At 42.9% G+C, this 24,734-nt stretch overlaps 1 protein-coding gene across 1 annotated transcript in view; it reads right to left on the bottom strand.

Annotated features, from left to right (window-relative positions):
- Positions 1-654: 654 nt before the first annotated feature.
- Positions 655-24,734, bottom strand: part of FLT3 (fms related receptor tyrosine kinase 3) — a 43,385-nt gene continuing 19,305 nt past the window's right edge. The window contains exons 8-24 of the mRNA XM_074568616.1: positions 24,566-24,719; positions 20,194-20,359; positions 15,483-15,589; positions 14,204-14,315; positions 12,437-12,615; positions 10,603-10,715; positions 10,371-10,503; positions 10,178-10,282; positions 8,748-8,858; positions 6,555-6,708; positions 6,087-6,214; positions 5,606-5,730; positions 5,119-5,241; positions 4,394-4,505; positions 4,211-4,310; positions 3,139-3,244; positions 655-2,179 (exon numbers count right to left, since the gene is read on the bottom strand). Coding sequence (XP_074424717.1) covers positions 2,045-2,179; positions 3,139-3,244; positions 4,211-4,310; positions 4,394-4,505; positions 5,119-5,241; positions 5,606-5,730; positions 6,087-6,214; positions 6,555-6,708; positions 8,748-8,858; positions 10,178-10,282; positions 10,371-10,503; positions 10,603-10,715; positions 12,437-12,615; positions 14,204-14,315; positions 15,483-15,589; positions 20,194-20,359; positions 24,566-24,719 — 2,163 coding nt within the window. The 3' untranslated portion in view covers positions 655-2,044. The remainder of the gene's footprint in view (positions 2,180-3,138; positions 3,245-4,210; positions 4,311-4,393; positions 4,506-5,118; positions 5,242-5,605; positions 5,731-6,086; positions 6,215-6,554; positions 6,709-8,747; positions 8,859-10,177; positions 10,283-10,370; positions 10,504-10,602; positions 10,716-12,436; positions 12,616-14,203; positions 14,316-15,482; positions 15,590-20,193; positions 20,360-24,565; positions 24,720-24,734) is intronic.

The raw sequence follows: 24,734 nt of genomic DNA, 5'->3' as shown, positions 1-24,734 counted from the left end.
GGAATGGACCAGCACTTTGCTAAGTTGTGTTGGAAGCATCCTGGAAAGGAAATGTGCTCCTGAAAGATATTATTTTTTTTCAATGAATCCCTCCTGTAGCTTTGTTGCATCTGTCTCTGCTCTGTGGAGAAGCAAATACACAACCCTCCACATGCCCAGCCCTTACAGGATGGTGTTTCTCCTCATTGTACTTCCTCCCAGGGTGCAGTGTTGCCTGAGCTGCTTTTCACGTGTGCATCACGAGGAGTTTGCTCCAAGGTTTTCTACTTGCCTTTAGATTCCTGAGTCTCAGCTCAGTGGCTATGATGGGGCCAGATGATCTCTGCCCACTCCATTTATAATCTTGGGGAAAAACATTTGACGCAACTCTGTGGCATGTTTTAAAGCACATGGGATTCCCATTTGCTTCTCTATGAGCCAAGTTCACATCTGCTTAGCTTCCAGGGCCAGCTAGGCTTGGATGCAACCAGTTCAGAGTTAAGCTCCCCTAGCTCTGAAGGCTCTGAAAACTCCTGTCTGCACAAGACGCTCAAGTCTTGCTTTCCGTCTGGTGCAGGCTGTGCGTTAGCAGGGCCGAACAGTGACATCTTGTTGCTGAACACTTTGAAATTGTATATATGAGTATGTTAAAAGACATAAATATTTTCCAGAAAATGCAATGTTAAGGCTTTATTTCTATCTTTATATTTCCAAATTATTCTTCATCGGTTTATATCCGATTAAAAAAAACAATCAGTGATTCATTGATAAGTCACCAATGTTACCAAAAGTACACAATCCATAATTACTGTATTACAACACCATTATTTATTTTCAGAAAACGTTAGTAAAGAGCACCTCAGTTTATGTGATAGCATATTCTATCCAAACAGTTATTCATTTATAACACTTGCCACTGGAAATCCTACCTGCAGTTGGCATTTCGTAAAATGTAAAAGAGAAGAAAACTATTAACCAATATATTCTTATCTTGATTCACTAGGATGTAGACAAATGTATGGTTATAAAAGCTGTATTTACAAATCCACGAACGTAATCACAAAAATAAGTCTTTTTATGTATATTAAAAAACCATCAAGCCTCTGGTTATTGTCCTGGGAGTCTGGGAGAAGGCTGAAGAGATGTACTCTCATTTTATTGCAGTAAGCAATACACCCAGGCTGACTTCTTGGAATTGGGAGTGATGATATTACACTCCTAAATTGCTACAGAAGATAATTCCTTTAAAATCAGACATTTTTATTTGATATTAAAACATACAAAGCCCAAAGAGTGGAACTACTTATAACTCAGTGGAAGCAAGACTTCCAGTTGGAGAGGCCACCTGGATTTTCTAGACCAGGGAGGCAGAAGGTCATCTCTAAATATCACTCCCCCTGCTTGTTTTAATGCTTATTTTAGGTGGAAGAATTCACTCGCTGTAAATGCTTAGCTCTCATCAGTGGGTGCAGAATGTAGCCTGGATGACTAGAGATCACCCGAGCACCTAGGGCTTGATGAAACGAACTCACCTGAACTGGACACCTATTGGGAACTTCACAGCAATTGAGATGCTCAGGACAAGACAGTCGTACATGCTCAGATTCCTTGTAAAAACAAGGCTGATTTTCCAACACTTGCTGATGTCTGGAGATGAAGATGTGAGTAGCACTTCTGGAAATCACACCTGTTAGCTTTAGATGCATAGTCCGTGCTTGTAAACATAGACTAAAAAAACATGGATTTTCTTGTATTTGCTTGCAATACGTCAAGAACAGTCTGAACTCAATGCATTGATTAGACACTGTCTAAAAAAAACCAGGAAAAGAGATTATCCAGTTGTAGAGAGACCGCGAAAAGACGGTTTTTCTCCTGTGATAGATGTGGTTGCTGAATTCAAAGGAATGAATTGTGTCTTCTCCTCAAAGTAACATAAATACAGACTATCCCATAAGAAATGTGAATAGAGCACCAGTAGGTAAAATTTTCTTTTCTTCATGGTGATATAAAGCATATATGCTACAAGGAGTTTATGAAAATACTGAGATCAAATCCAGAACCCAGATTATCTTTCAACCTGAGAGTCTTCATGCTGGAGCACAGTCGGGGACAGCAGAGATCCCTCATCCCTGCTTACACGTGGCCTAGTTTTGATGCTGGAATTGTGCGTAGAAACATTTTTCTTCATATTTTGGTAAACCTGGAATTGGGAAGAGGAAATAAAAGATATCTTCTGTTACTCTTTATTGTACTTGGTATAATCTGCTTTTCTCCCTGTGAAGCAGGCACTTGTAAGGTACAGCCCACCTCCTCTTGAGGGAGAATCACGCTCATATCCCCTCACTGACTCCAAAGGGAATCCAGACAACTGCCTAAATGAGATAGATCTTATCCAGCCAAAAAGAGCTGGGTTGAGGAAGGGCACTGGACCACAAAGGAGGATTTTTTGTCTAGGTACAGTACTTTGAATTCTCTCATCAGTTTGCCTCTACATTCGGCAGCTTCTGCCAGGATAACAGCTTGCAGAGAGGCTCAAGGCTGCAAAGGCAAGAATCATTCTTAGCTCCCCACATCCCAAAAGGTTCGCAAGGACACTGTCCTGGGAAATAGTGTCTAGCCCAGAGTGGATACCCAGGTAGGAATCGGTAGTTTTGAAAGGAGTTGCTTATCCTCCCTGAGGAAGAGATCACAGTCCAGTAAGGATGGAAAATGACTTCCTCAGGTCCTGTTTATGATTTTGACCTTTGAGAATGATGTACGGCCCTACGTCTGTGAGGACTTGGCAGCACACACCTATTGTGGTCCCCTGTGAGATCCCTGGAAGGTGGCCTGGGCTCAGCTCCTCTCCCATGGCAGTTAATCAGCATCACCAAAGCCAACTGCACTGACTCCTGCACAAGGGAATCACGTTCCCATAGCACAGGCTGAGAGATTTCAGCCTTCCAGAGTCCCAGTGGAGGCAGTGCGAGGAAAGAAATCCTCATCAGGAAGGTCAGGATTCCTTCTGATGGCAAAAAAATGTTCCCCAAACTCTTACATTGATCCCTGGGGAATAGCTCCATGACACAATGGCACACTTGAATAGAAACCAGAAGACTATTTCTCAGCTACAAAAAAAAATCCAAAACCCCCATTTTTCTTCTTTCTATATTTACTTACTGCTCCTTCTGCCTCAGCCAGCTGACAGGCAAGAGAGGAAACCAGCCAAGAAAAAGAGGGTCTTTTTCTGGAGTCAAGGGCCCAACAGGACTGCATCACGCGATAGCTGCAAGAGCAAAGAGGTGACACAGAAAACATGTTGGCTGTCTGAGTCGCTGTAAGTGACCACATGGAAGTGCAAAATTTAGGTGGGAATCACTGGGCACCAGAATGATTATATAGGAAGAGTCCAGATTCAGCATGTTGCATCAGAGGTAACGATACAGAAATATGAGGAAAAGGGTGAAATGAAGAATATGGCTTTGCTGGAGCCCTTAGCAAAATCCTCTTCATAGGATTTGGGCCAGGATTTCACCCTTGCTGGCACATACTGGCATGCTAACCTTGTTTTCCAGCTGCCATAAAGAAAATGGTTGGAAGACAATTCCTGTCTGATTCTGGGGCTGAACCTGCTCCTTGTGGACTCTGTGCTCTTGAGGACAATTTTCCCAGTGAGTCTTTTTGTGGAATTTGACATCACAAAAATCTTTCTGAAGTTTGAACACCACCTTAGAGATTTTACAGTTTCATCAGTGACCAGTGCAGTGCCTAGCTGCTAAAATCCCTTGCAAACTTACCAGGTCAATATATTCCTTGGTATTTATAAGCCCCACAGCAATCTTTCTTGGGTGAATCTGTCAGATTCACCTGTACCATCAATGCCATCCCAGTCTCTACAATGAGAGGATGAGAATGGTACAGCGCCATAGCAAGGCACTGAGTCCTTAGGTCATCTATGAAATTGTCTGCCAGAAGAGCTCAGACAACCTAAAGTCATTACCTTTCCTCCACGCTCCAGGTCTCATAGCTCCCCACCTGTCATGATCATTTCTGCTTTAGGACAAAACCTGCATGATCAAGCAGCCTGTTTCAGAGTTAGAGGAAGATCTCACCTTTTGCAACCTTTCTTTTTTCTTTTTTTTTTTTTTTTTTTTTGAGCAAGGTACAGAGTACAATAGCTAAAACATCATACAAACAGTGACCTAGTAAATAGAAATTCCCATACTGTGCATGACTCAGGAAATACACTTACACATCTTTTGTAGCATAATACGGTCGGTCCATTTTAAATCCACTTTGTATTAATTTGTAGAAGTTTGTGTCAACCTGAATACCAGGGTAGGGATTTACACCTGTGGAAAATATTGGAGAATACATGTTAATTCAGAAGCTGCCAAAACCAAGCAGTGCTCTGTTGTTGCATTACAGAACATACCCAGAGAAAATATTTCCCATAGTAATATTCCATAAGACCAGACGTCACTCTTCATTGTGTATGTCCTCTCAAATAAGCTTTCAGGAGCCATCCATTTAACTGGTAAACGAGCCTATACAGACAGGGGAAAAGGAGACCAAGTCATGCTGTGACACAGGCTTTCTACATGACTCACTGTAGTTCTCACTGCTTGAGTTAGGGTCAATTCATGTTTGTGATGTGAAAAGCTGGGCCTCTCTTAGCAGCCCCTTGAAATTTCTCTTATAGAGAGAAATAGGAACCTCTAAAGGAGCCAATTAATCTCATCCATTTTAGATGACTATTTAAGGAGGAGATGAGCTCAGCCTTAGAAGAGCCTTCTTCCCTCCTCTGACTTCCAGAGCAAGTAGCTCAGATGGAGGTGTCCACCCTGTGCTTCTTCAGATAGCCGGGGGATCTGGTGTACCCCACACATACGTTATTGCCCCTGTTATTGTCCATAACAGTAAACAATTCCCAGCACTTCCGGCAATGGATTTCAGTGTGCGCTGTAGAATGTAACATCTCATTTACAGTGCTATCACTAGGTTGATTTGGTTAATTATAAGGGCAGGAAAAAGTGAGATTTATGCACTGTACAGATCTCTATAAAGCTAGTGATGAATTTGAAAACACAAAGCTGCACTTTCTTGGTTGCTTATAATTCTTACAGTGGTATGAAACATAGAGAGCATTCAGGAACTTACATTGCCCCTGACGATGTAGTTGGAGTCATTCACTACATCTCTGGCAAGGCCAAAGTCACATATTTTCACCACTTTTCCATGGGTCACTAGTATATTCCGGGCAGCGAGGTCTCTGTGAATGCACTTAGAAGGAAAGGATGGGTTAACGCTCTGCAGCATTTGGGATCAGAAGGGGTTGATTCCCTTGTCTCACACAGAGCTCTCTGAATTGGTGCCTCCTTTCACTCAAACAGTTTGGAGAATGAGCAAACTGGGCAGTCCCTGGGTGCTCGTGGCAAAGGGACAGGGACAGAGCAGGCAGAAGTGTGCAGCCACTTCTTACTCAGGGTCATGCCTAACACTGCAATCCAGTCTTTGCTGTAAAGCCGGGGAAGGAGGTATAGTTCAAGCCTGCCACTGTGTGGCTCTGTTCGTCTGTCTGCCTTTGGTAAATCGACCTATTTTTACTGTCTTTTCTATTGAAACGATTTGCTATCCTTTACCATACCGATTTGGACTCAAGAAACTCCATTCCTTTGGCAACTTGATAAGAGAAACAAAGAAGGTCTTCAAAAGTGAGGACATTAAAATCCTCTTCTTCATCCATCTGTCTGCTTGCACACATAATTTTATCTGTAAAAAAGAACCAAAAGTACAAGTTTTCCATGGGCTTCCTCACTCTATGATTAATTCTACTGACTGCTGTAAGGATTTTCATGTGCTCCTACCAAGAAAAAGACATCTTTTGCTTCCTTTGCTAAGACACAAAATAAAGAGTATATTAAGTATACTCATACTATGCATAGCATGACCAGGAACATAAACCTGAGGTCTTAAATGTTGTTGAATCCTTCTCCAGCAAAATTTCTGCCAGAGAAACAGAAAGGGGTTTCCCGTGTCACTGAGTCTAGTCTAGTTGGATCAATAATAGAAATAAATACAATAATAACAGTTAGAATTACTAGAGATAACAGCAATTAAGTTCTTACCTTCCTCAGAATGCAGCACAATCCCATTTGATCCAGATGCCACATTCGTGTTCTGACTTTGTGCGATTTCAAATTCATCCTCTCTGCATCGAGTTGTATTCACACCGTACTTCAGGTGAGTTCCCTTCCTGGAGTGGGTGACACATTTTCAAAGGTTACTCACTACACGTGAACTGTTTTGCAGTGGAAAAACACGATCAGTTATTGCTATTAAAAATCTGGGCACAGACATGTGTCTTTTCAAAACTGGAAAGAGAAACAAGAGATTGCTTGTCTTTTGCAGTCCAGTGCAAAGAACATCATAAGGAAAATCAAATCTCTGTTCCTCTCAAGGCATTGTTTATTAAAGTATGTGAAGGTACCTTTTCAAGAATTCAATAATTTCACCAGTGTACAGCGCAGCTGAGAATGCAGCTTAAAAAGAGACAGTATCTTTATAAAGTATTAAACTGTTGCTGAATGCCTTACCTGGAATTTTGGTCCAAATGGATATTGTGGTAAAAGCTGAAGTTGTGCTGTTTAAAAATATCCGTCAGTGTCCAGTGAAACTTTTCTCTCTTGCTCCTTAAGTAGTTCAGAAGGTCACCATAGCAACAGTATTCAAATATCAAGTAGATTGGTCCTGAAATAGTTGGAAATGTAAATGCCTTCTGCTATCTATAGCGCTCTCCCCATTAAAGCCCTAATGATGCCTCATCTTCTCCCGGGACTGATCTGTATTAAGCATCCCTTCCCAGGTACATAACCTGTACTGATGGGCACGTAATGTTTATTGACTCTAATTACTGACTGTAATATCCCTTCGGAAAATCTATGTAGATGATTTTTCCCTGTAGTGCATCTCCTGGGGTGGACTGCAAATCCCTATGAAGGCACAAACATCCTTCCCCATACCATGGCACTGGGGAGGACAGTACAGGCTATAAAGATGCAACATATTGTCTGAACCATACGTGGTTCAAGCAAAAGATGACTGCTGCTAATGATTTTGATGGTGTGAATTGATGGCCTTTGACCTATACCCCTTCATTTATCTGTACTACCTTTGTGATCTAGAAATATCCTTTTTTTGATTTTTCCATGAATGCCACCTGAACCCAAATGTGCTTTGCTGAGAGGATCTGTAGGAGGGAAAGACCTTGCAAGGGGATGTGTCTGAGTGGAGCACTGGTGAGGCCACTTTTTCAAGAGAGGAAAAATACCTCCAATTCCCAACCAGGCAGGCTCAGAGGAAAGCCACAACAAGCCAGCAGGAGCAGAGCAAATGGCCCAGGGAGAGCTCGGAGCGATCACACATCAGCCCTGCAAAGTCTTACACTGGCATCATCACTTCTGGCTCCCAAAGACCAAATACGAATTTGTGGATGTTTCTGCCAGAGGCCCCCTGTCAAGCAAGGTGGGTCAGACCGCCAAAAGCCCGTAAAGTCTCTCAGAGGATGGATGTGAAGTCTTGAGAGCCATGTAAATGCTTCTGAACGCGGGACTTGGGTAAGGCTGGAACTATCGCTGCCCTACCCTGCCAGACTGAGCAGGTCTCCGTGCGGCTCTCCTGCCTGCACCATCACTTGCTGAGTTTTCCAGAAGGCAGCGGCAGCCTGTATAGTTTCAAATCAGCTAAAGCCACCAACAGCAATCTATTTCTCTGCTTTCCTCTTGCACCTCAAATGTCTTTGTATGACAGTATTGCTGCTGATGCAAACTGGGGAAACAAGAGTTAACTGTTATCTTTGGTCTTTCTGACGGCATAAATCTCATTGGCAGAAAATCTGTCAAGTTTTTCATGCTATGGGCAAACACTGGGTAAACCCTGCCCTTTCCCAGAGGTGATCTGTTCTTCAGCCTCTCTCCATCCGCTTCTGTTCTCTGCTGGACTGGCTGGAGAGGGAGTTCTTGGGACAGGAACATCCACATATGTTGCCTCAACGATATCACAAGTCACACAATAATTAATTGGTGATAGTACCTTGTCACTTTCATCTTAGCCCATCTTTCCTCAGTTCTTTCTATCTTCAGTTTATTTTTACATTCAGTCCTGTAAAAAGTTCTCTTTTTTCGTTGTTCACTTCTCTCCTCTTCTTTCTTTGTGTGTCCCCCCCACCCCTGCTCTTTTTTTAGTTTCTTTTATTTCCTGTCTAGCCTTTAGCCATCCTTGCCTTTCTTTCTACAACCTCACTGTTTGGTGAGCCACATGATTAAAATAAAGTAAAATAAAGAAAAATAAAATAAAATAAAATTTCTTACATGAACAGAATCACGTGGATACAAAGTACCTTACACCAGATAAGCTTTTCCTTTTCGCTTAATAAACTGGCTAGTATCAGTGCCATCACCACTGTAACAGGAAAAGCTCTTCTATAGAAGGGCTATTGTGTCACTTCATGCAAATTTGATTAGAAGGGACCCATTTCGGTACACATGCATGGCCTTAACTTTGATTTCATTTCATCTTCATCTTATTTTGGGCTGGCGCAGAGCAGCAAAATTGGTTGGGCAAAGAAAGGATTGAGGGTGAAGAGGGGAACAGCAGCCTGAGGAACAGGTGATTAATTATGGCTTGGATGTTTTTAATACTTCTTTCAGTAATCAGTTTTTGATAATTCTTTTCTGTTCAGGAGTCCCTGCTAGTCTGAACATTTTAATGGAAACCTTTCCACAAGTTACCTGACACAGTACAAGCTCCTAGTAGGTTCACGATATTTTCATGGCTCCCAATGTGAGTCATCATTTTCAGCTCAGACATTAGAGCATCTTTTTCTGAAGCATCAGGTTTTTCTGTAAAAGTAACACAGACTTGGAAATCTCCAGCAAAGAATTAAAAATGTAAATGATTGTCATGCTTTGTCACATAGAAGTCTTAATTTCAAATTAATTGGACTGACAGTACCTTTGGGAACATCCTAAAATTTTTTGTACAGTATAAAAGGATTTATCTAAAGGTGGAAAATAAATGTGTGTGTGAGAGTGTATCATTTGAATGCTTGGGAAAGCAGTTATAAAACATTAATATTTGTCATTCTTAGGTCGGCAAAGAATGACAGCAGCATATTAAAGTGTTTCACAAGCACAGAAAAAATGGCACTCAACCTTGTTGGAGAAAAATTGTAAGAGAAAAAAACGTCTCAACAGCCATATGGCACACAAAGAGTTATGATCCAATAGCCAAGAAGCCCACTCTGTGTTTCAATAATAGCTTTAAGCTTGTTTTTCAGCAAGCATTTGGTCCTCACAATCTCAGTGAACTGGGGACATGAACAAAAATGATCAAGATGAACTTCCATAAAGACAACCACAAAGGAGTGGACCAAGGGAGCGTAAAGCTGATGCACACATGCGGGTGGGGGATGAAGAGCTGGACGGCAGAGCTGGCAGGGGGGGACTGTGTGGGCACGCAGGTGAGCAGGGTGCTGGTCCTGTTGCCAATGTGAAGCTCATTCCGTTATGTACCTGCAGGGTTGTGGCGCTTGGGAGCCCATGAGGCAGCTCTTCTCCTCTGCTTACTGCTGGGAAGGCTCACTTCTGGACACCGCTGGACACAGGGGCCAAGACAGTTTGGAGAGAGGCCAGAACAAAGCAGCAAGGAGGATCAGAGGTTTAAGAAGCCTGACCCATAAGTGGGGATGGAAAGAAATTGCTTGGTGTCACCCAGAAGACTACAGGAAGATGTGCTGGAAGTTTTGCAAACAAGCTAGCTCAGTGGCAGGAGGTGAAGGGAGTGCAACAGCTAGACAGCACTACAAGGAAAAGGGATTTCACTCCAAAGTCCACCGAGTCACCAATGTGACCAGCAGGCTAATCTGCGTTATGAATTTGCATTTGTCCTTTTTAGAGCGAAGCAGCTCCACCCTTCCCCACACAACAGAGATTTGTGGTGCGTAGGACAAAAAGCCACATGCTGCAGGCAGAAGGGATTTCAGCAATACCTTTCCAAACTGAAACAGGATTTTGAAAACAATTTGAAGGGATTTTGAAACCAGCATTTGTGAGGTGTAACTGCTACAAGTCTCTACATAAAGGGATTTCCAACACAGCTTCTACTTTGGAGACGCTAGAATACATCACTGCTTGCGAAAGGCACCCAGAGTTTATCGTACCTTTTAGCATTTTGACTGCGACCTGGACTGAATCTCCTGCATTGCTAATTCCATAAGCTGTTGCATTCACCACTTTCCCAAAAGCCCCAGAACCGAGGACCTGTCCTACGAGAGACAATATGCCAATATTATTTGCAGCTGCTACACCACTCCTACTACCCCAGCATTGTGGGTTGGTCTGTGGACTGCTCACCAAATTCCAGGTTTTCCCTGGGAAATTCCCATTTGAGATCATATTCAATTTCTCGGAAGTCGATGTAGATGTACTCATTATCCGATGGGCCTATCATCTGAATCATTTGCAACTGGCTTTCATATCTAAATTGCTTTGGAAGACAAAAAAAACGTGGAATAAGTCTTAGAGAAGAAGAAACAGCCTGGTAGGAACAAAAGAAGTAGGGGCAGATATTTATGTTTGTTTTTACCTTTTTGTATTTATGAAAAATGAATACAAACAAAAAAGCGACGATTAGGAGGAAAAATCCAAGACAGACATAGAATGCAGCATTGTCCGGGGGGGAAGAAACAGCTCCTGCAACTTTAAGAGATACATATTACTACCACTGAATCGGAGCTCGTGTGTACAGCTAAAGGTGCAAGGAGAACCCACAGCGGCTTGGTCAGTTCTGCCAGTTCGAAGGCCTCTCACACCTGAGCCTCCTCTGCGTGGGGAATGAGATGGACCCTGGAGCAAAGCAAGGAGCTGGGCAGGAGGATTTAAGTGCTAGGTAATTCTGACATCTGTTTTCATTCCAAAAAAATCACAGAATCACAGAATGGTCAGGGTTAGAAGGGACCTCTGGAGATCATCTAGTCCAACCCCCCTGCCAGAGCAGGGTCACCCAGAGCAGGTTGCACAGGAACGCGTCCAGGCGGGTTTTGAATGTCTCCAGAGACGGAGACTCCACCACCTCTCTGGGCAGCCTGTGCCAGTGCTCTGCCACCCTCAGGGTAAAGAAGTTCCTCCTCATGTTTAGATGGGACTTCCTATGTTTGAGTTTGTGCCTGCTACCCCTTGTCCTGTCACTGGGCACCACTGGAAAGAGCCTGGCCCCATCACCAATTAATAAATCTAAGTGCATGGAGTTGTTGGTATGATCCATGGATTGTACATATTGAACATAAGCAGGAATAAACAACTCCTCTTCTCATCATGTCGCCCTTCTCTCCCTGTGCCTTCCCCGAAGGAATGTACGTCAGATACTGAACTACCAGTTATCAATGGATGGACTGTACATAACCTGACCGAAGCATTGCTTCGCTGCTCAGCCAGGAACTCTCTTAATGAGTCAAGACCATACTATAAGGCGCTGGTGGGTGTTACGTGAAGCCTGCCCTCATATTCTGCCAGTTTCTAAGAACATAAACGTTATGCTTGCTTTCCATTGTAATTTCAACATAAATGCTCAAACTCTTATCATTGGTCACAGCTTCTGCCAGCTGTAGCCAAAAGCAGCAAACGGCTTGTTCATCCATCCAGAGGAAATCTCTGTACTGCAAATATCTGGGTGCTTCAAAACACTCCTCAGGTGCCACAGCATGGTCCCTGTAACTGAAATATTTTGCCCCATGGAATGTATATGGTGTTACAAGGATAAAGTGCATGGGCAAATAATCATATTAACTTTCTCATTCAACAAGGACAGAATCCCTCATACCCTCAACAAGAAGAGAGACTGCACAGCAGCTCCCAGACCAGGGCTTAGCCTTCTGCCACCTGCCTACAGCAGTTTAAGGTCTCTACCCTGGTACTTGCTCCTGTTTCCCAGACAGGGACTGTCCCTTAAGTGGGTCTGCTGGCTCAGTCATGCTCTTGCTCGGACATGCAATGACCTCCATGGGGTGAGAAGAGCTCCCATGGGCTTTTCTGGCAGCACCACAGAGACCTCCAGGAGAGGAACAGGAGCCGACACCTACCACCAGCTACCAAAGGGGCTTCAGCTCTTCCCAAAGCTGATGTCTTGAGGTTTCAGGTAGGGATTACTAAAATGAAATAAAAAAGCAGACCACAGCATTGCCATGGCTCCATCCTGCACTCCCTATTTGCGTGAAATTTCTGCTCATTTTAATGAGGGAAGCCCCTGCTTTGGGACCAGAGAAGAGTGGCGCGTCATTTCCCACGCTGTATACACACAGCGCTTGTGTTTTACCTGCAATGCCATTGCATGGTCAGTCATTTAGCCAAATAAAAAATACTGTAAGTTCTACTGCACCAGCTTTAATTGAGAAAACCTGTGCTAAAGCACTGGCTTATGGTACCTGACAGGTTAATGAAACTCTTTTCGCAGGCTGAACCAAAGGAATTGTTTGCACAGCACTCAACAGAGAAGGTTGTTGCTGTCTCCTTTACATCTAAAGTACTGCTTGAAATCCATGACCCCAGCGATCTCCTCTCTGGCAAGAAGCTGTGAATCCCCTCAGTGATTTCTTCTGTACAGCTGAAAAAGCAAGCAGACCAGTTTTGATTTTTGGCTCACAGTAGCATTTTCCAAGGGAGGAGGTGGTATATTTCAAAACATATCTTACCTCTGTGTTGGAAGGGTGGGATGAAGGGGAGATGGGCTTGTTTTTTATTTGTCAGTGTTAGAGTGAGGCTTCAGAGCAGTTGCAAGTCTCATTTTTTGGTGATGGACGTGGCAGGTCCAGCAGAGGTAAGGAACTGGGCTCCTTACCTCCTACACTGGGCTCCTTACTTCCTACACTGGGCTCACTCTCCACCACTGTCCTGGCAGGGCATCTGCATCCCCTGACCTCTGGGACCTCCACCAATTTCACAGCTGACACAATCTCCCCTACTACGTTTATTCCCACTGGCTTCACCTTTACTTCAAACACTCAAACCACTGAGCAGCTCCAAATGAGCCGCTACTAAAACAATAAATACAAAATGAACCCAGAGTAAAAGTTCTAACTCACATACCCTGAAGGTGTGTGATTTCAACCACGAGGTTTCTCTCACTCAAGGTGGAGAGCATCCACCCTGTATTAATGATGTGTTTAAGACCTGATATGTAGAAAGAGGGAACATTATACTTCGGTGAAAGGAAGTCCACACAGACATAATTTTGACTTTTAGCTTTTCTATCATTCATCAACTTAGTGCCTAATTTACTGTCCACATAAATAAATGAGGAGGTAAGTAAATAAATAAAATTTATTCAGCTCTAAAAGTGTGGCTTCTACATGTGGAAGTTCCCAAGAAAAGAAACGTCACAGCATTGTCTTTCCAGAAAGATGTTTTAAGGAGTATTTTAAACTCACTAGCTGGGTGTTTTCTTTCCTCTGCCATTCCTGCATGTATAGGTTGATGTTAGGAAGCCTTTTCAGACGTATGGATGAGAAAACGGTCTAGATATTTTTTTTATATGTAGCTAAAATACTTGGAGCTTTGTCCACAATCTTCCAAAAGATAATTTGACCCAGTACTCTTCTGCAGTGTGGGATTATTATTTTCTTGGCACATCTAAAATAAAAACTGCAGAGTTCATAAAACAGCTTAAAGCTGTTTCAGCATCTCTTGAAATTTTAGGGCCTGACTCATTGTCCTAAATAAATAGAGGAAATGGAAACACTCTTACTAACTTTACTGGAAACACTCTCACTGACTTTACTGGCTTTGGCTATGGGTCACCATAACAGCTGTATTAACCAAAGCTTAACCAATTAATGAAGCCCTTATTAACCAGTGCATTCCCTGAATGCCCGCTAAGTTTGACAGGTCAAGAGAAAAACTTAGACTGGACTTTGTAACTACTGAACTGTTGATGTAAACCCGGTGGGGTTCATTTCAGTGTAAAGAGCCTGAGAAACAGATATTTATAGACTTCATTTGATGCAAAAAAAAAAATTTGAAAACTTTGCCTAGGTTTGGTGATCTGTTTCCCCTGGAGTGGGCTACCACGTCCCCTTGTACAAATGGTCGAGGGTGCATTTTACTCTTAGTTTCTTACAGGCCCACCTTCATTTAATCAAGGACAGCTCAGATACGGTCTTTGCAATTAATCAAAAAGAGGGAAAGTGATTTACTTGGATGAGTTCAGTTCGGGACAGTTCCTCCAAACCCAGGATGAGGCAGGGTAACTGTCAGCGACGCACAAGATCTGCTTGAACAACAACCGCATCGTTATTTCAGGCTTTCCTGCGACAAGATAACACAAGACAATTTCTGTCATCACCTCCGTGACCAAAACCTTTATGTTTATGTGGCAATGCTACATCTGCCGAGACCAAGATTTGCTTCTGTGTTTTCAAAATAGCCCACCCGCATGCCACTGCAGGAGCTGGGTGCAGTCATCAGTCCTCCTCCTTCCTCCAGCCCCATGCCTCGGTTCTGTGGGGTGGCAACATGGGCAAGGCAGGGGAGTAGCCACTTCTCTCTACGGGCACAGCCAAACCAAAGCAGTGTCAAGAGCTGAAATTAGAAGTCTTGACTTCCGCTTTTCTGTCTTGGAGCAAGCAGCTGGCCCTAGGACTCCCCCGACACCTCAGTTCTGGGTGTCCAGCTTGTACAAAATGCGCGGAGAGAACTCCTGTATAAATAATATGTAATAAGTAATGATCCCTAACCTAGAGCAAGGGTAAGATGCTGCAGTCATGTGGCAGAACTGAGATAACTGAGCACCAGGCAAGACTCTGTGTGTGTGTGAGAACTGTGGGCAATTAACGTACAGTCCTGCCTGGTGCTCGGAGGCAATGAAGCCCCGACATATGTGACACACACCAAAGGGTCTTCATACAAACTACAGTAACTCACAAATGCTATTAGGAAAAAAATGACATAAACACGCCATAGAAAACTAACACCTAATGAGGATAAGTGTTTCCTGTCACTGTGTACCTCATGTGGTCTCTACAGCAGTCGCATATATTCCGGCTCTGTAGAGTCAGAATATGGTCACTGTATTCCACAGAGCTCCTAGGCTTTGTGGTTTTCTTAAGAAGTATTAATCTTCTCAGTATATGACTAATTTATCATATTCTGTCCTCTGTGTTTCCAGCAGACTAAAAGGAAGAAAAAAAAATTAATAACTTCCTCCTCCTTCCTCTGTTCTCCATCCCCGACCCACGCAAGACACATGACCCACAAGCAGCCGGCAACTTTCTCCGACCCAGTGCCTGGATTTCAGTAGTGTGGTGCCGTGTAAAGAGAATCACATTTTTGCCTTGTGCTCCTCCATTTTAAACAATAAATCTATGTAAATGAAAAGCCGAATACCAAGGGAAAAGCAACATATTAGGCCAATTTATATCAGTGGCAAAAAGCCAGACTTTGCCATATCTTCACAGGGATTGTTTTTTCACTTACTTCTTACGTACAGAGTGAATTTTTTTGTTATGACCGTATCTTCATTTTCAGCATAAAATACGTATATTCCAGACTGGTGCTGATGGTTGCAGAACTTTGATGAAATGCTGTGGACCAAAGAAAAGACAGGAAAAGGACAAAAGACCGACTTGAAAAAGGTTATAAATGTAGCCAAGGCTCATATCTACATCTGAAACAATTCAACACCTTCTAATGAGGAACCCAGACTACACTGTTTTCCATTAGAGAATATGAACCCCAGAATGTAACTAGTTTGATTAGAGGGTATTTTTTTTCCTGCAGTATGGATTTCCTTCTGCAATTTTCCTCATAGTTCCTGGAGTGCATCTGGGCTGTCAGGCTGTGGTCTTGTTACCGGTCCATTGCAAGACAAGGCAGGTAACACATCCTGGCACAGATGCTATGACCTGCAAAGGATCAAACTCTCTACACTCCAAAGGATTTTTCTGGGACTTTCTAACTAACAATTTCATGATTCTATATGATAAACAGTATTAGGAAATAACACTGACAGCTGGGATCATATGAGATAAACCTCGCCAAATGGAAAGATCTGACAGAAACTCAGAAATGAGATCATCGTCAGAAGTTCATTATCAATGAGACAAAGGACCAACCATCAAGATATTTCTGCAGGAGGAAGGCCAGCCTTCTACTAACCCCTATGGCGATGGCAGCAAACCAAGACCCAAACCAGGCAGGAAATGTCTTGTGACAATGGGAATGGTGAGGGAGGGCTCTAACAAGTCCCTGGGCAGAAGCCAACAACGGAGAACTGCAAAGACACAAAGATTCCTGCATGACTGCCCTGTTGAATCACTGGTTTATGGGACATGGGATGAGGCAGGGAGAAAGTAATGTATCATCTTGCAGAGATGGCATCCTATTTCTGTCCTTTTCACCAGGTTATTGTTGTCAGGACGATTGTCATTTAAATAGCAGCTATTGCAACTCACCAATGTTAGAAGAGCACTTAAGAGAATCCCTTCTTATGTTTAGTTGCTGGCATTTTGGGGGCAGATGATTTAGCATACTGCTCAAGGAAAACTGGGTGGGAGGTCCCCAACTCAACTTTAGAGGTAAAGGCAAGCAGGTGTATCAGGGAGTTTGAAGCAAACAGAAAATCGACAGCATATACCAGTAATTTGCAAAGTAAGAGAAAGTAGTAATGAGCTTGGAACAAGAAATCTAGATAACTAAAATCAGGGTGTTTCTCATTAAGCAAGATACATGCAAATGAAATAAGACACCAAGTATCACCTTGCAATTCTAAAGCAAGAAAACTCATGTTGAAGCCACCGGCAATTTTGCCTTTTGACTAAAGCAACACCTCCATATAGTTATTGACTTTTGAATGTCTTAATCTGAAATGGCCTTAAAGATGTCCCTGAACTCAGGGACTTTTTAAAAGCAGATCCCTTTTAAGCTGCCTCAAAATGGATACTGAAGGCAGGAGAAACCACAAATCATCTGTTGCTTTTGAAATCCTAGGACTGAAGGATTACATTCTAATGAAATACTGAGAAAATAATTAAAAAAGAGTGTCTTTGATACCTGAAAATATAAGGGGATGTGAGATAAATATTATAAATTTAACAGAGGTCATTCTGTGTATGAAAACTCATTTGCTCTTCGGAGGGCAGTGAAAATCAACAGTGTGCTAAAAGAGAGAGACAGCAAAAGCAAATGGAAAATGGAAATTCTGAAGGAATCTCTGAAAACACGTAAGGGCACTTACAGGAGAAATGAATCCTTGGGACTTGAAATTAAAATCTAAAGAATGAGACAGAGTTAATTAATAAAATTTAATATGAACTATAATCAGGAGGAACAATTTGATAAGGAAATGGCAGAAATAAAAAAATACAGAAACAGGAAATGAAAAAGGATATGAAAGGAATAAAGTAGAAGTGTTGGGATATGGGATTACACAGAAGTCAACTAAAATATGCGAAGTTAGACTCACAATACGTTCAGGTATGTGATGACCTTTTCTGTTTTGTTTCGAGAAACCTTCTGCTTTAAAACCACATTGAAATCTGCAGTGCTACAGCTCGTAGGCAGAATCTCCTGACCTCCCTAGCCCTTGCTGCTTCTGGGGACTTCAAACCAAATGAAATATCTTTTTCTTCAGGTGAGACTTGTCTATCCAATGCTAGTATTCAACCAAAACTAGATAGCTGTGGGGGATGTTTGTACAAAAGAATGTACTTGTCAGATGAAATAATCACCGAATTCATAGAATCATAGGGTTGGAAGGGACCTCTGGAGATCATCTAGTCCAACCCCCCTGCCAGAGCAGGGTCACCCAGAGCAGGTTCCACAGGAACGCGTCCAGGCGGGTTTTGAATGTCTCCAGAGACGGAGACTCCACCACCTCTCTGGGCAGCCTGTGCCAGTGCTCTGCCACCCTCAAAGTAAAGAAGTTCCTCCTCATGTTTAGGTGGAACTTCCTATGCTCAAGTTTGTGCCCGTTACCTCTTGTCCTGTCCCCGGGCACCACTGAAAAGAGCCTGGCCCCATCCTCCTGACACCCACCCTTTAAGCATTTATAAGTGTTCATAAGGTCCCCCCTCAGTCGTCTTTTTTTCCAGACTGAAGAGACCCAAATCCCTCAGCCTTTCTTCATAAGAGAGGTGTTCCAGTCCCCTAATCATCTTGGTAGCCCTTTGCTGCACCCTCTCCAGCAGTTCCCTGTCCTTCTTGAACCGGGGAGCCCAGAACTGGACACAGTACTCCAGGTGTGGCCTCACCAAGGCAGAGTAGAGGGGGAGGATGACCTCCCTCCACCTGCTGGCCACACTCTTCTTGATGCACTCCAGGATGCCATTGGCCTTTTTGGCCACAAGGGCACATTGCTGGCTCATGGTCATCCTGTAATTCATATAATTCATGTATTTTTCCATGAAATAAATAGAATGATAAGTAAATGCAAAGTATAACTACCTAAAATGAATTTTTAAAAAAATAATAATTATTTAATCAACAGCATAGTCATATGAATGGTTATCTGTTTGAAGAAGCCTCCAGGTCAAGCTCCAGCGATGCTCGGGGCGGTGGGGCAGCCGTGGCCATGGCCACGGCCGGTGCAGGGCTGGCTGCGGCTGAGCCAGCCCAGGATTTCAACTTTCCCCAATCCAGCAGGTGGTGATCGGCACTCAGCAACCACAACTTCTGGCTGCAAAGGCTATCTGAAGTGACTCATAAATCCCAGGCCACCAGCGGCTGCACCTAACCAATTAATGAGAGCTACCTAAGCTATTCCAGGAGTTCTCAAAATTGTTATTGTTGGCACAGTCCATAGCACCTTCTTCTTATCTGGATTGAATTTATACCAGCTGTCAGTCATCCAAGCAAAACTGACTCCTACTCTTACAAGCAGTAAGAAGTGGTCCATACCAGCTGCAAAGCAAATCAGCTCGGCGTTATCAGTTGGAGGGAGGTACTATAGGACAAGGATGAGCAAATGCTCATGGGTGTCTCCTGGGACCTCATTTCCAAAATCAGTCTTGACCACAAAGAACAGATCTGCCTAGCCCATGTCAGGCATTGCAGATGAATCACCAACACCCACCCAAGGCTGTCAAAGTTTGCTGACAGCCCTCGCTTTATCAGCAGGGTCAGAGTTCCTGTGGCCATTGCCAGGAGATGACAATTTACTAATCTGAACTGAGCTGTCTCTAAACCTCATGAAGGTCTGACTCCAGTACACCATCTGATGCAGATGAAAAGGCCAGTCTGTTGCAAGGATGACTTGACACGCTAGTGGATAAAATCGAGGGTACCAAAATACCGAGGAAAGAAATAATAAGTGTAATCAAGGCTGTGGCACAGTTTTATGCAGATGCTGAGAGAGGTTTTAAGAATATGAGAAGAAATCAGTGCAGCCACATTAACTCCTGCCTAGGTCCTGCTTGGTTTTAAAGCTAAAACTTTAAAAGAGCCCCTTGGTTTTATTTTCATTGAGGTGAATAAGAGCTGTTACCTTGAAAGCCATGGGACTACTCTGAAAGAAACTCTGAAGGAAATTAGATAAAGTTATCAAGAAATTAGAAAGCCTAGGGAATGGAGAAAACATTAGCCTTAAACAGGACTCATGCCAGAACTTCATTGTAGGAAATAACAGAAAAGGTAGATAACTAACAGATTTATTCAAAACATGTTTTGCAGCAGCGGAAGAATACATGACCTGGGTAATGAGCAGAACGGTATGTTTCTGTGGCACAGGCAGAGCCGAACAGATCTATCGGCAGCCTGGGAAACTAGGGGGCCCTGGACGTGATTTGAGCAGTTTGAAAGATACTGGGAACATCATCAAGAACAGGATGACAAAAGGGGAACACGTAGAACTTGTGATCCAGTATGAAAACTGCAACAGATCTGTAACAGAAATTATGTCAGAGAGAAAGGGAACGGCAAAATGCACGTAAACTTAAGGGTTGCTAGATGCATAACATACCAAAGGGTTTATTATAATGTGGAGAATAAAGTGATTCTGTAAGTTATCTACACTAACTGCTGTTAAAAGCCAAAATAATGTTTGAGTGCCTTTTGTTAACATGGCTTCATCATGTGACCCATCCACATTTTAAAAGCACGAAGAGGGCACAAAACATGGACAGTACGCAGTCCGAATGAGATATAAAGAAGAAACATTATTATATCAAATTATTCCAAAATACTTAAGTACCTGCGTCCATCCACACTGCAACTTTGTTTACATGGAAATGTTTTTTTGGAAAATAGCCACATGCATCTCACTGGTGGATATGCTGTAAAGTTAACTTCAAAGCAAAACTCTTCCTCACCAATTTCAAAATCTTCTTTAGAGTTGGTTATATTTATAAATCCTTTTTCTGGAGGAAAAAAAAAAAAGATATTCTATTACAAAGGCTGGATTGGTTAATGAAGGAATTTTGACTTAAGTATGTTTTTCATTTGCATTATCAGAAGCAAAAAAAAGCACCATGTTACATCACAAAAGGCATCCTGTTAATCAAAATAAGATAATGCTCCAAAATAGCATTGAAATGATGTCACTGTGTTCAGCTGCAGACAAATGAGCTGCTGAAGTTGCACATTTGGCCAGAGCCCTTCCAAAATGGCCTGACATTTCTCCCCCATCTGCCCTACAGAGACACAGGGCCAACAATGCCATTATTTATTTGGTTCGGTTTAGGTGTGTGTTCCAGGTGTTAACAGTTGCATCTGCTGGCTTTCCTGTAGCAGGGAACAAAACCAGGTGGCACCACCAGAATAATCAGATGCTGATAGTAGCTGTTTCTCCTTTCCTGAAATGAGCTGAAGACTTTGCAAATGAATCTTGTAGCTGCTCCCTTATTTCTCCATCTAAATTATTTGATGCAAGACAACAGCAACATGAAAAAGTGTTTTGAAGATGTGCATGAACCATGAGCTGCTGGTACTTGCCCTGATAGGGTGGGATTAGTTTCACCTGATGGAGCTGTCTGAAGTTCAGTGATCCACCTAAGCTACTTGTTTGGACCTCTGATAAACTCTATGGAATGATACAGGCATGTCCAGATGTATCCCATCCTAAAATAGAAGACAACAAAGATGCACTGGGCTGCTTCTGGGAATACCTGTTTCTTGACACTGACTGCTGAAGGAACCAAAGTCATTGCTGGGGCTAAATGTCTCATGAAGTGAAATGAATCCCAGCCAAGGAGACTGAACAGCAGACACCTGTGGGGGGAGACTCTCCTAAAGGCATCAGTGGGGCTAGAATCAGCTCTGTAAAAATCACCACAGAATCATGTACATTGGAAGAGATGTCTGGAGATATCTAGTCCAGCTCCTGCTCAGAGAAGATCCAACTAGATGAGGTTGCTTAGAGTCACATCCAGTTGAATTTGTGTATTTCTGAGGAAGCAGACTCTACAACATCTGTGAAACTTGTGCCAGTGTTTAATCAGACACATGGTAAAAAACTGCACTGTAGAAATATTGCTGGACTGTGTTTTTCCTTTTGAGTGTTTTTCTTCTGGTTGTAACCCTATCTTCTGCTTGGCATGTTCTATCTCTGTCTAGCTTACTTGTTTGAAAAATACTATCTGGAAACTCCCATATAAACCACAAAAATTTCAGTATTTTAAAACAAGAAGCAATTCCTTTCATGACTGTTCTCCTACTTTTTTTATATTAAAGGCTTATTGGTTTTATGAATTGGACCTTCAATTTTTGAATGATCTTTTGGACCTCATCCTTCCAGGCAGAAGGTCACCTCTGTGTGTACTGCTAATAATGCAATCCATCAAGAGTATAGGCTTTCTTCTTTTTTGTGTATACAAGGACCTTGGAGCAGGGTATGCTATTTCTCTGGAAAACAACTCAGAAAAAGTGTCTTTCTTGAAGGAGAAAGAAAATAGCACATTATTGCTTGACTCATCATTTTTTGGCAGGCTTAAGTGTATTTCTGCCAGAGAAACAGTGGTTATTTGGTAATGACAGGGAGGTGAGAAGAAATTCTTGAAACTGTAATCAAAGCTCTCAAGTCTCTGTATTTATCGCTTTTGTTTATTTGTTGCTTTAAACCTAACGTGTTGTAAAATAGCATCAAGACTGTTAAAAATTCTTTATTCCACGCTGGTAGAAATTGAGCATAAGAACTGCAGAAACAAAGAGCCTTGCAGCTGCAGTTGTTGGCACCATTTAAGCAGTTGTGCTTTAAAGTGGCCCAACAACCCTGCCTGACCTGCCCAGCTACACAAGATGGGATAAGTTTGTGAAGTGTCAATTAGCAAAGAGCAAACCAGAGCTGTCTGGCTGCAGGGCGTTATTAGAGATTAGAAGACCACCCCTCAATGTAGTTATGCTAGCCAGGGTCCCCAGGCAATGCAGCATGTGCCAACCACAGCAGTTTTCTCTTGTTTAAGTTACATTATGACCATTGCCAGTGTAGCTATGGGTGCTGACTCAAGCACAGGGATGGTTTAAAGGTAGGACACTAATTATTTCAGACTGCTACCCTATGACATGGACAGCTGACTGAAATCTGTATCTATGTCACTGCTGAATCTGAACCTGGGGTGCTAGCACAAATTCACACCAACAAGGGTTGTCATTAAGATGTTAGGCTAAAGACTGGCGTGGATCAGAAGCACAGGATGTCCCTGTATAACCTTGGAGAGAGAAGCACAGCTGTCAGCTCAGTATGACAATATCCCCCCACTTTAATCCACCATGTAAATAAACAAACAAATTTTTTTTCATCAGCAAAGCCCATGAGCCCTCATAAGTTTTGTTGGCATAATTGGTATTAAGGAGGGTACAGAAAATCATTATAGTTTGGCGTACCACAGTCAGAAATACAGCCTTCCAGGGACAGTGACCCAAATATCACCTGTTAATGTGACACATACACACACCTGATGATAGCTTATGGATCCACAAAGCCACTATTTCTGAACTGGACACCAGTACTGAGAAAGAAGAGGATCTTTCCCCACCTGACACTATGCCCTCACCCCTGCCTTCCTGTTTACTAAGAAGATATGTGTAGAAGAAAATGCCCAGGTATCGTCCTTGGTTATTGTAAATGACGACAGAACTTTCTGCTCAGCCGTAGGCAGAAGCTGAAAAGAGGATATTGCACTGGGAAAGTCATTTCTGAAGAGACTAGGGTAAGTATTCTCACTTCCTACTATCCCTAGCTTAGGTGGTGTAAACTCTGAGAGCAACTACATCTAAGGTCAAACGCGTGGTGAGTGCTTCGGAGAGCCTTGCTCTCAGGGCTACAGACTCCAACTCCAGGCACACCAGTCAGAAAACTACTCCCAGTGCCTGCTCCAGCAGCACAGTCCTAACTCCAGCTTTTCTTTTGATGCCTTATTTCCAGACTTATGCCTATTTGTGTATTATTTCCATCTGAGAAATAAGGTTTGCAGTTGAGGCTGTTCTGGACTAACTCCAACACTGCTGGCTTTTGCATCAACACGTTGCTTAAATAGAACGAGGTTTCCTTTGGTGTACTTTCACTTTTTTACTTTTTCAGGCCTTGTGTAGCTTGGTGTTAGGGGGATGGTTCCCTTCAGTGCCTGGAAAGCAGGAGACACAGCACAAACAATAACGCTGGAGCAGTTGTCTCTCTAGTTTCAGACTTTCCTTCAGATCCATTGCAGCTGCGGCACTTCTGCAGGGCAGTTGGCCAGCCCTGTCAGCACTCACTACTCGTCATCTCTCTGGGCTTACATTCTCTGCTAACACAAAAGTTTTTGTTTCTTTTCTGCTACCAGTTCCACAGCTTTCAGAGCTAAGATTCTTCCCCACATTTACTTTCCCATAAATATTTGGCAAACTCAAACTGCCACTCGTCAGTCACTCCCCCACCATAAGAGGAAATGGTTGTTTCTGTTTGTTCTGGGTTTGGAGTGAGAGAGCCCACCACCAAGAACCTTCCAACTGTTTGATTCCTTCCTGGCAGACCCAGGTCAGGCCTGGTACAGATTTTCTATCTGCTTTTTTCCATTTAACAGCAGCAAGCACCCAAAGGGACGACACAAAACAGCAGAGCAGAGGCCATGAGAACCTCTGTCTTACCTCCACGCCTCTGAAGGTGCAGCAAAGGTGGGATGGAGGTGCCGTATGTGACTGAGGAGAGATGGAGTGGGAGCAAGTGGTGAGGAGGAGGCTGAGGCTATGGCCACAGCTTTTGAAAACCAATACTGGAGTCACAGTGACATTTCTGTCTCACTTTAGTTGAAACCAGTCACTGGTCATTCCAGACCATGTAGACATGTAGTTCTGTAGACCTGACCTCTAAACAGTGTCATTTCATTTCGCTTCTAAAACCACTGTCTTTTAATGGGAATTATTTGAAAAGCAATATAAATAAAAGGTTGATTATCTTCTGGTACCGGAATGACTCAGTTCAGATTAATCTCTTGGTTTTCCTGGACTGCCGGTAACTGCAGACAGACTTTTTCCTTAGAAAAGGAAGTATACACATATGTTGCGTACATGCAAGCAAAAAACTGCCACATGGAAAACAACGCAAAACAACCAACCGAGGGACAAGATGAACCCCAGGGGGCTGGAATTACCTAAAACTGTAATCAAAGCAGTTTGATTCGGGTGAACTGTAGAAGAACAGGTATAATGTCCACTATCGCTTCTTCCTGCCGCTGAAGCAAAGGCATACTGGATCCGAATTGCCGAGTGATCTGTTTGATATTCTAATCCTTCAAATTGATGGTCCTAGTTTTCAACAGA

This window comes from Larus michahellis, chromosome 1 (genome assembly GCF_964199755.1).
Source record: "Larus michahellis chromosome 1, bLarMic1.1, whole genome shotgun sequence".
Classification (NCBI taxonomy): domain Eukaryota; kingdom Metazoa; phylum Chordata; class Aves; order Charadriiformes; family Laridae; genus Larus; species Larus michahellis.
Note: the sequence above shows the minus strand (reverse complement) of the source record. Positions and strands in the feature narration are given on the sequence as shown.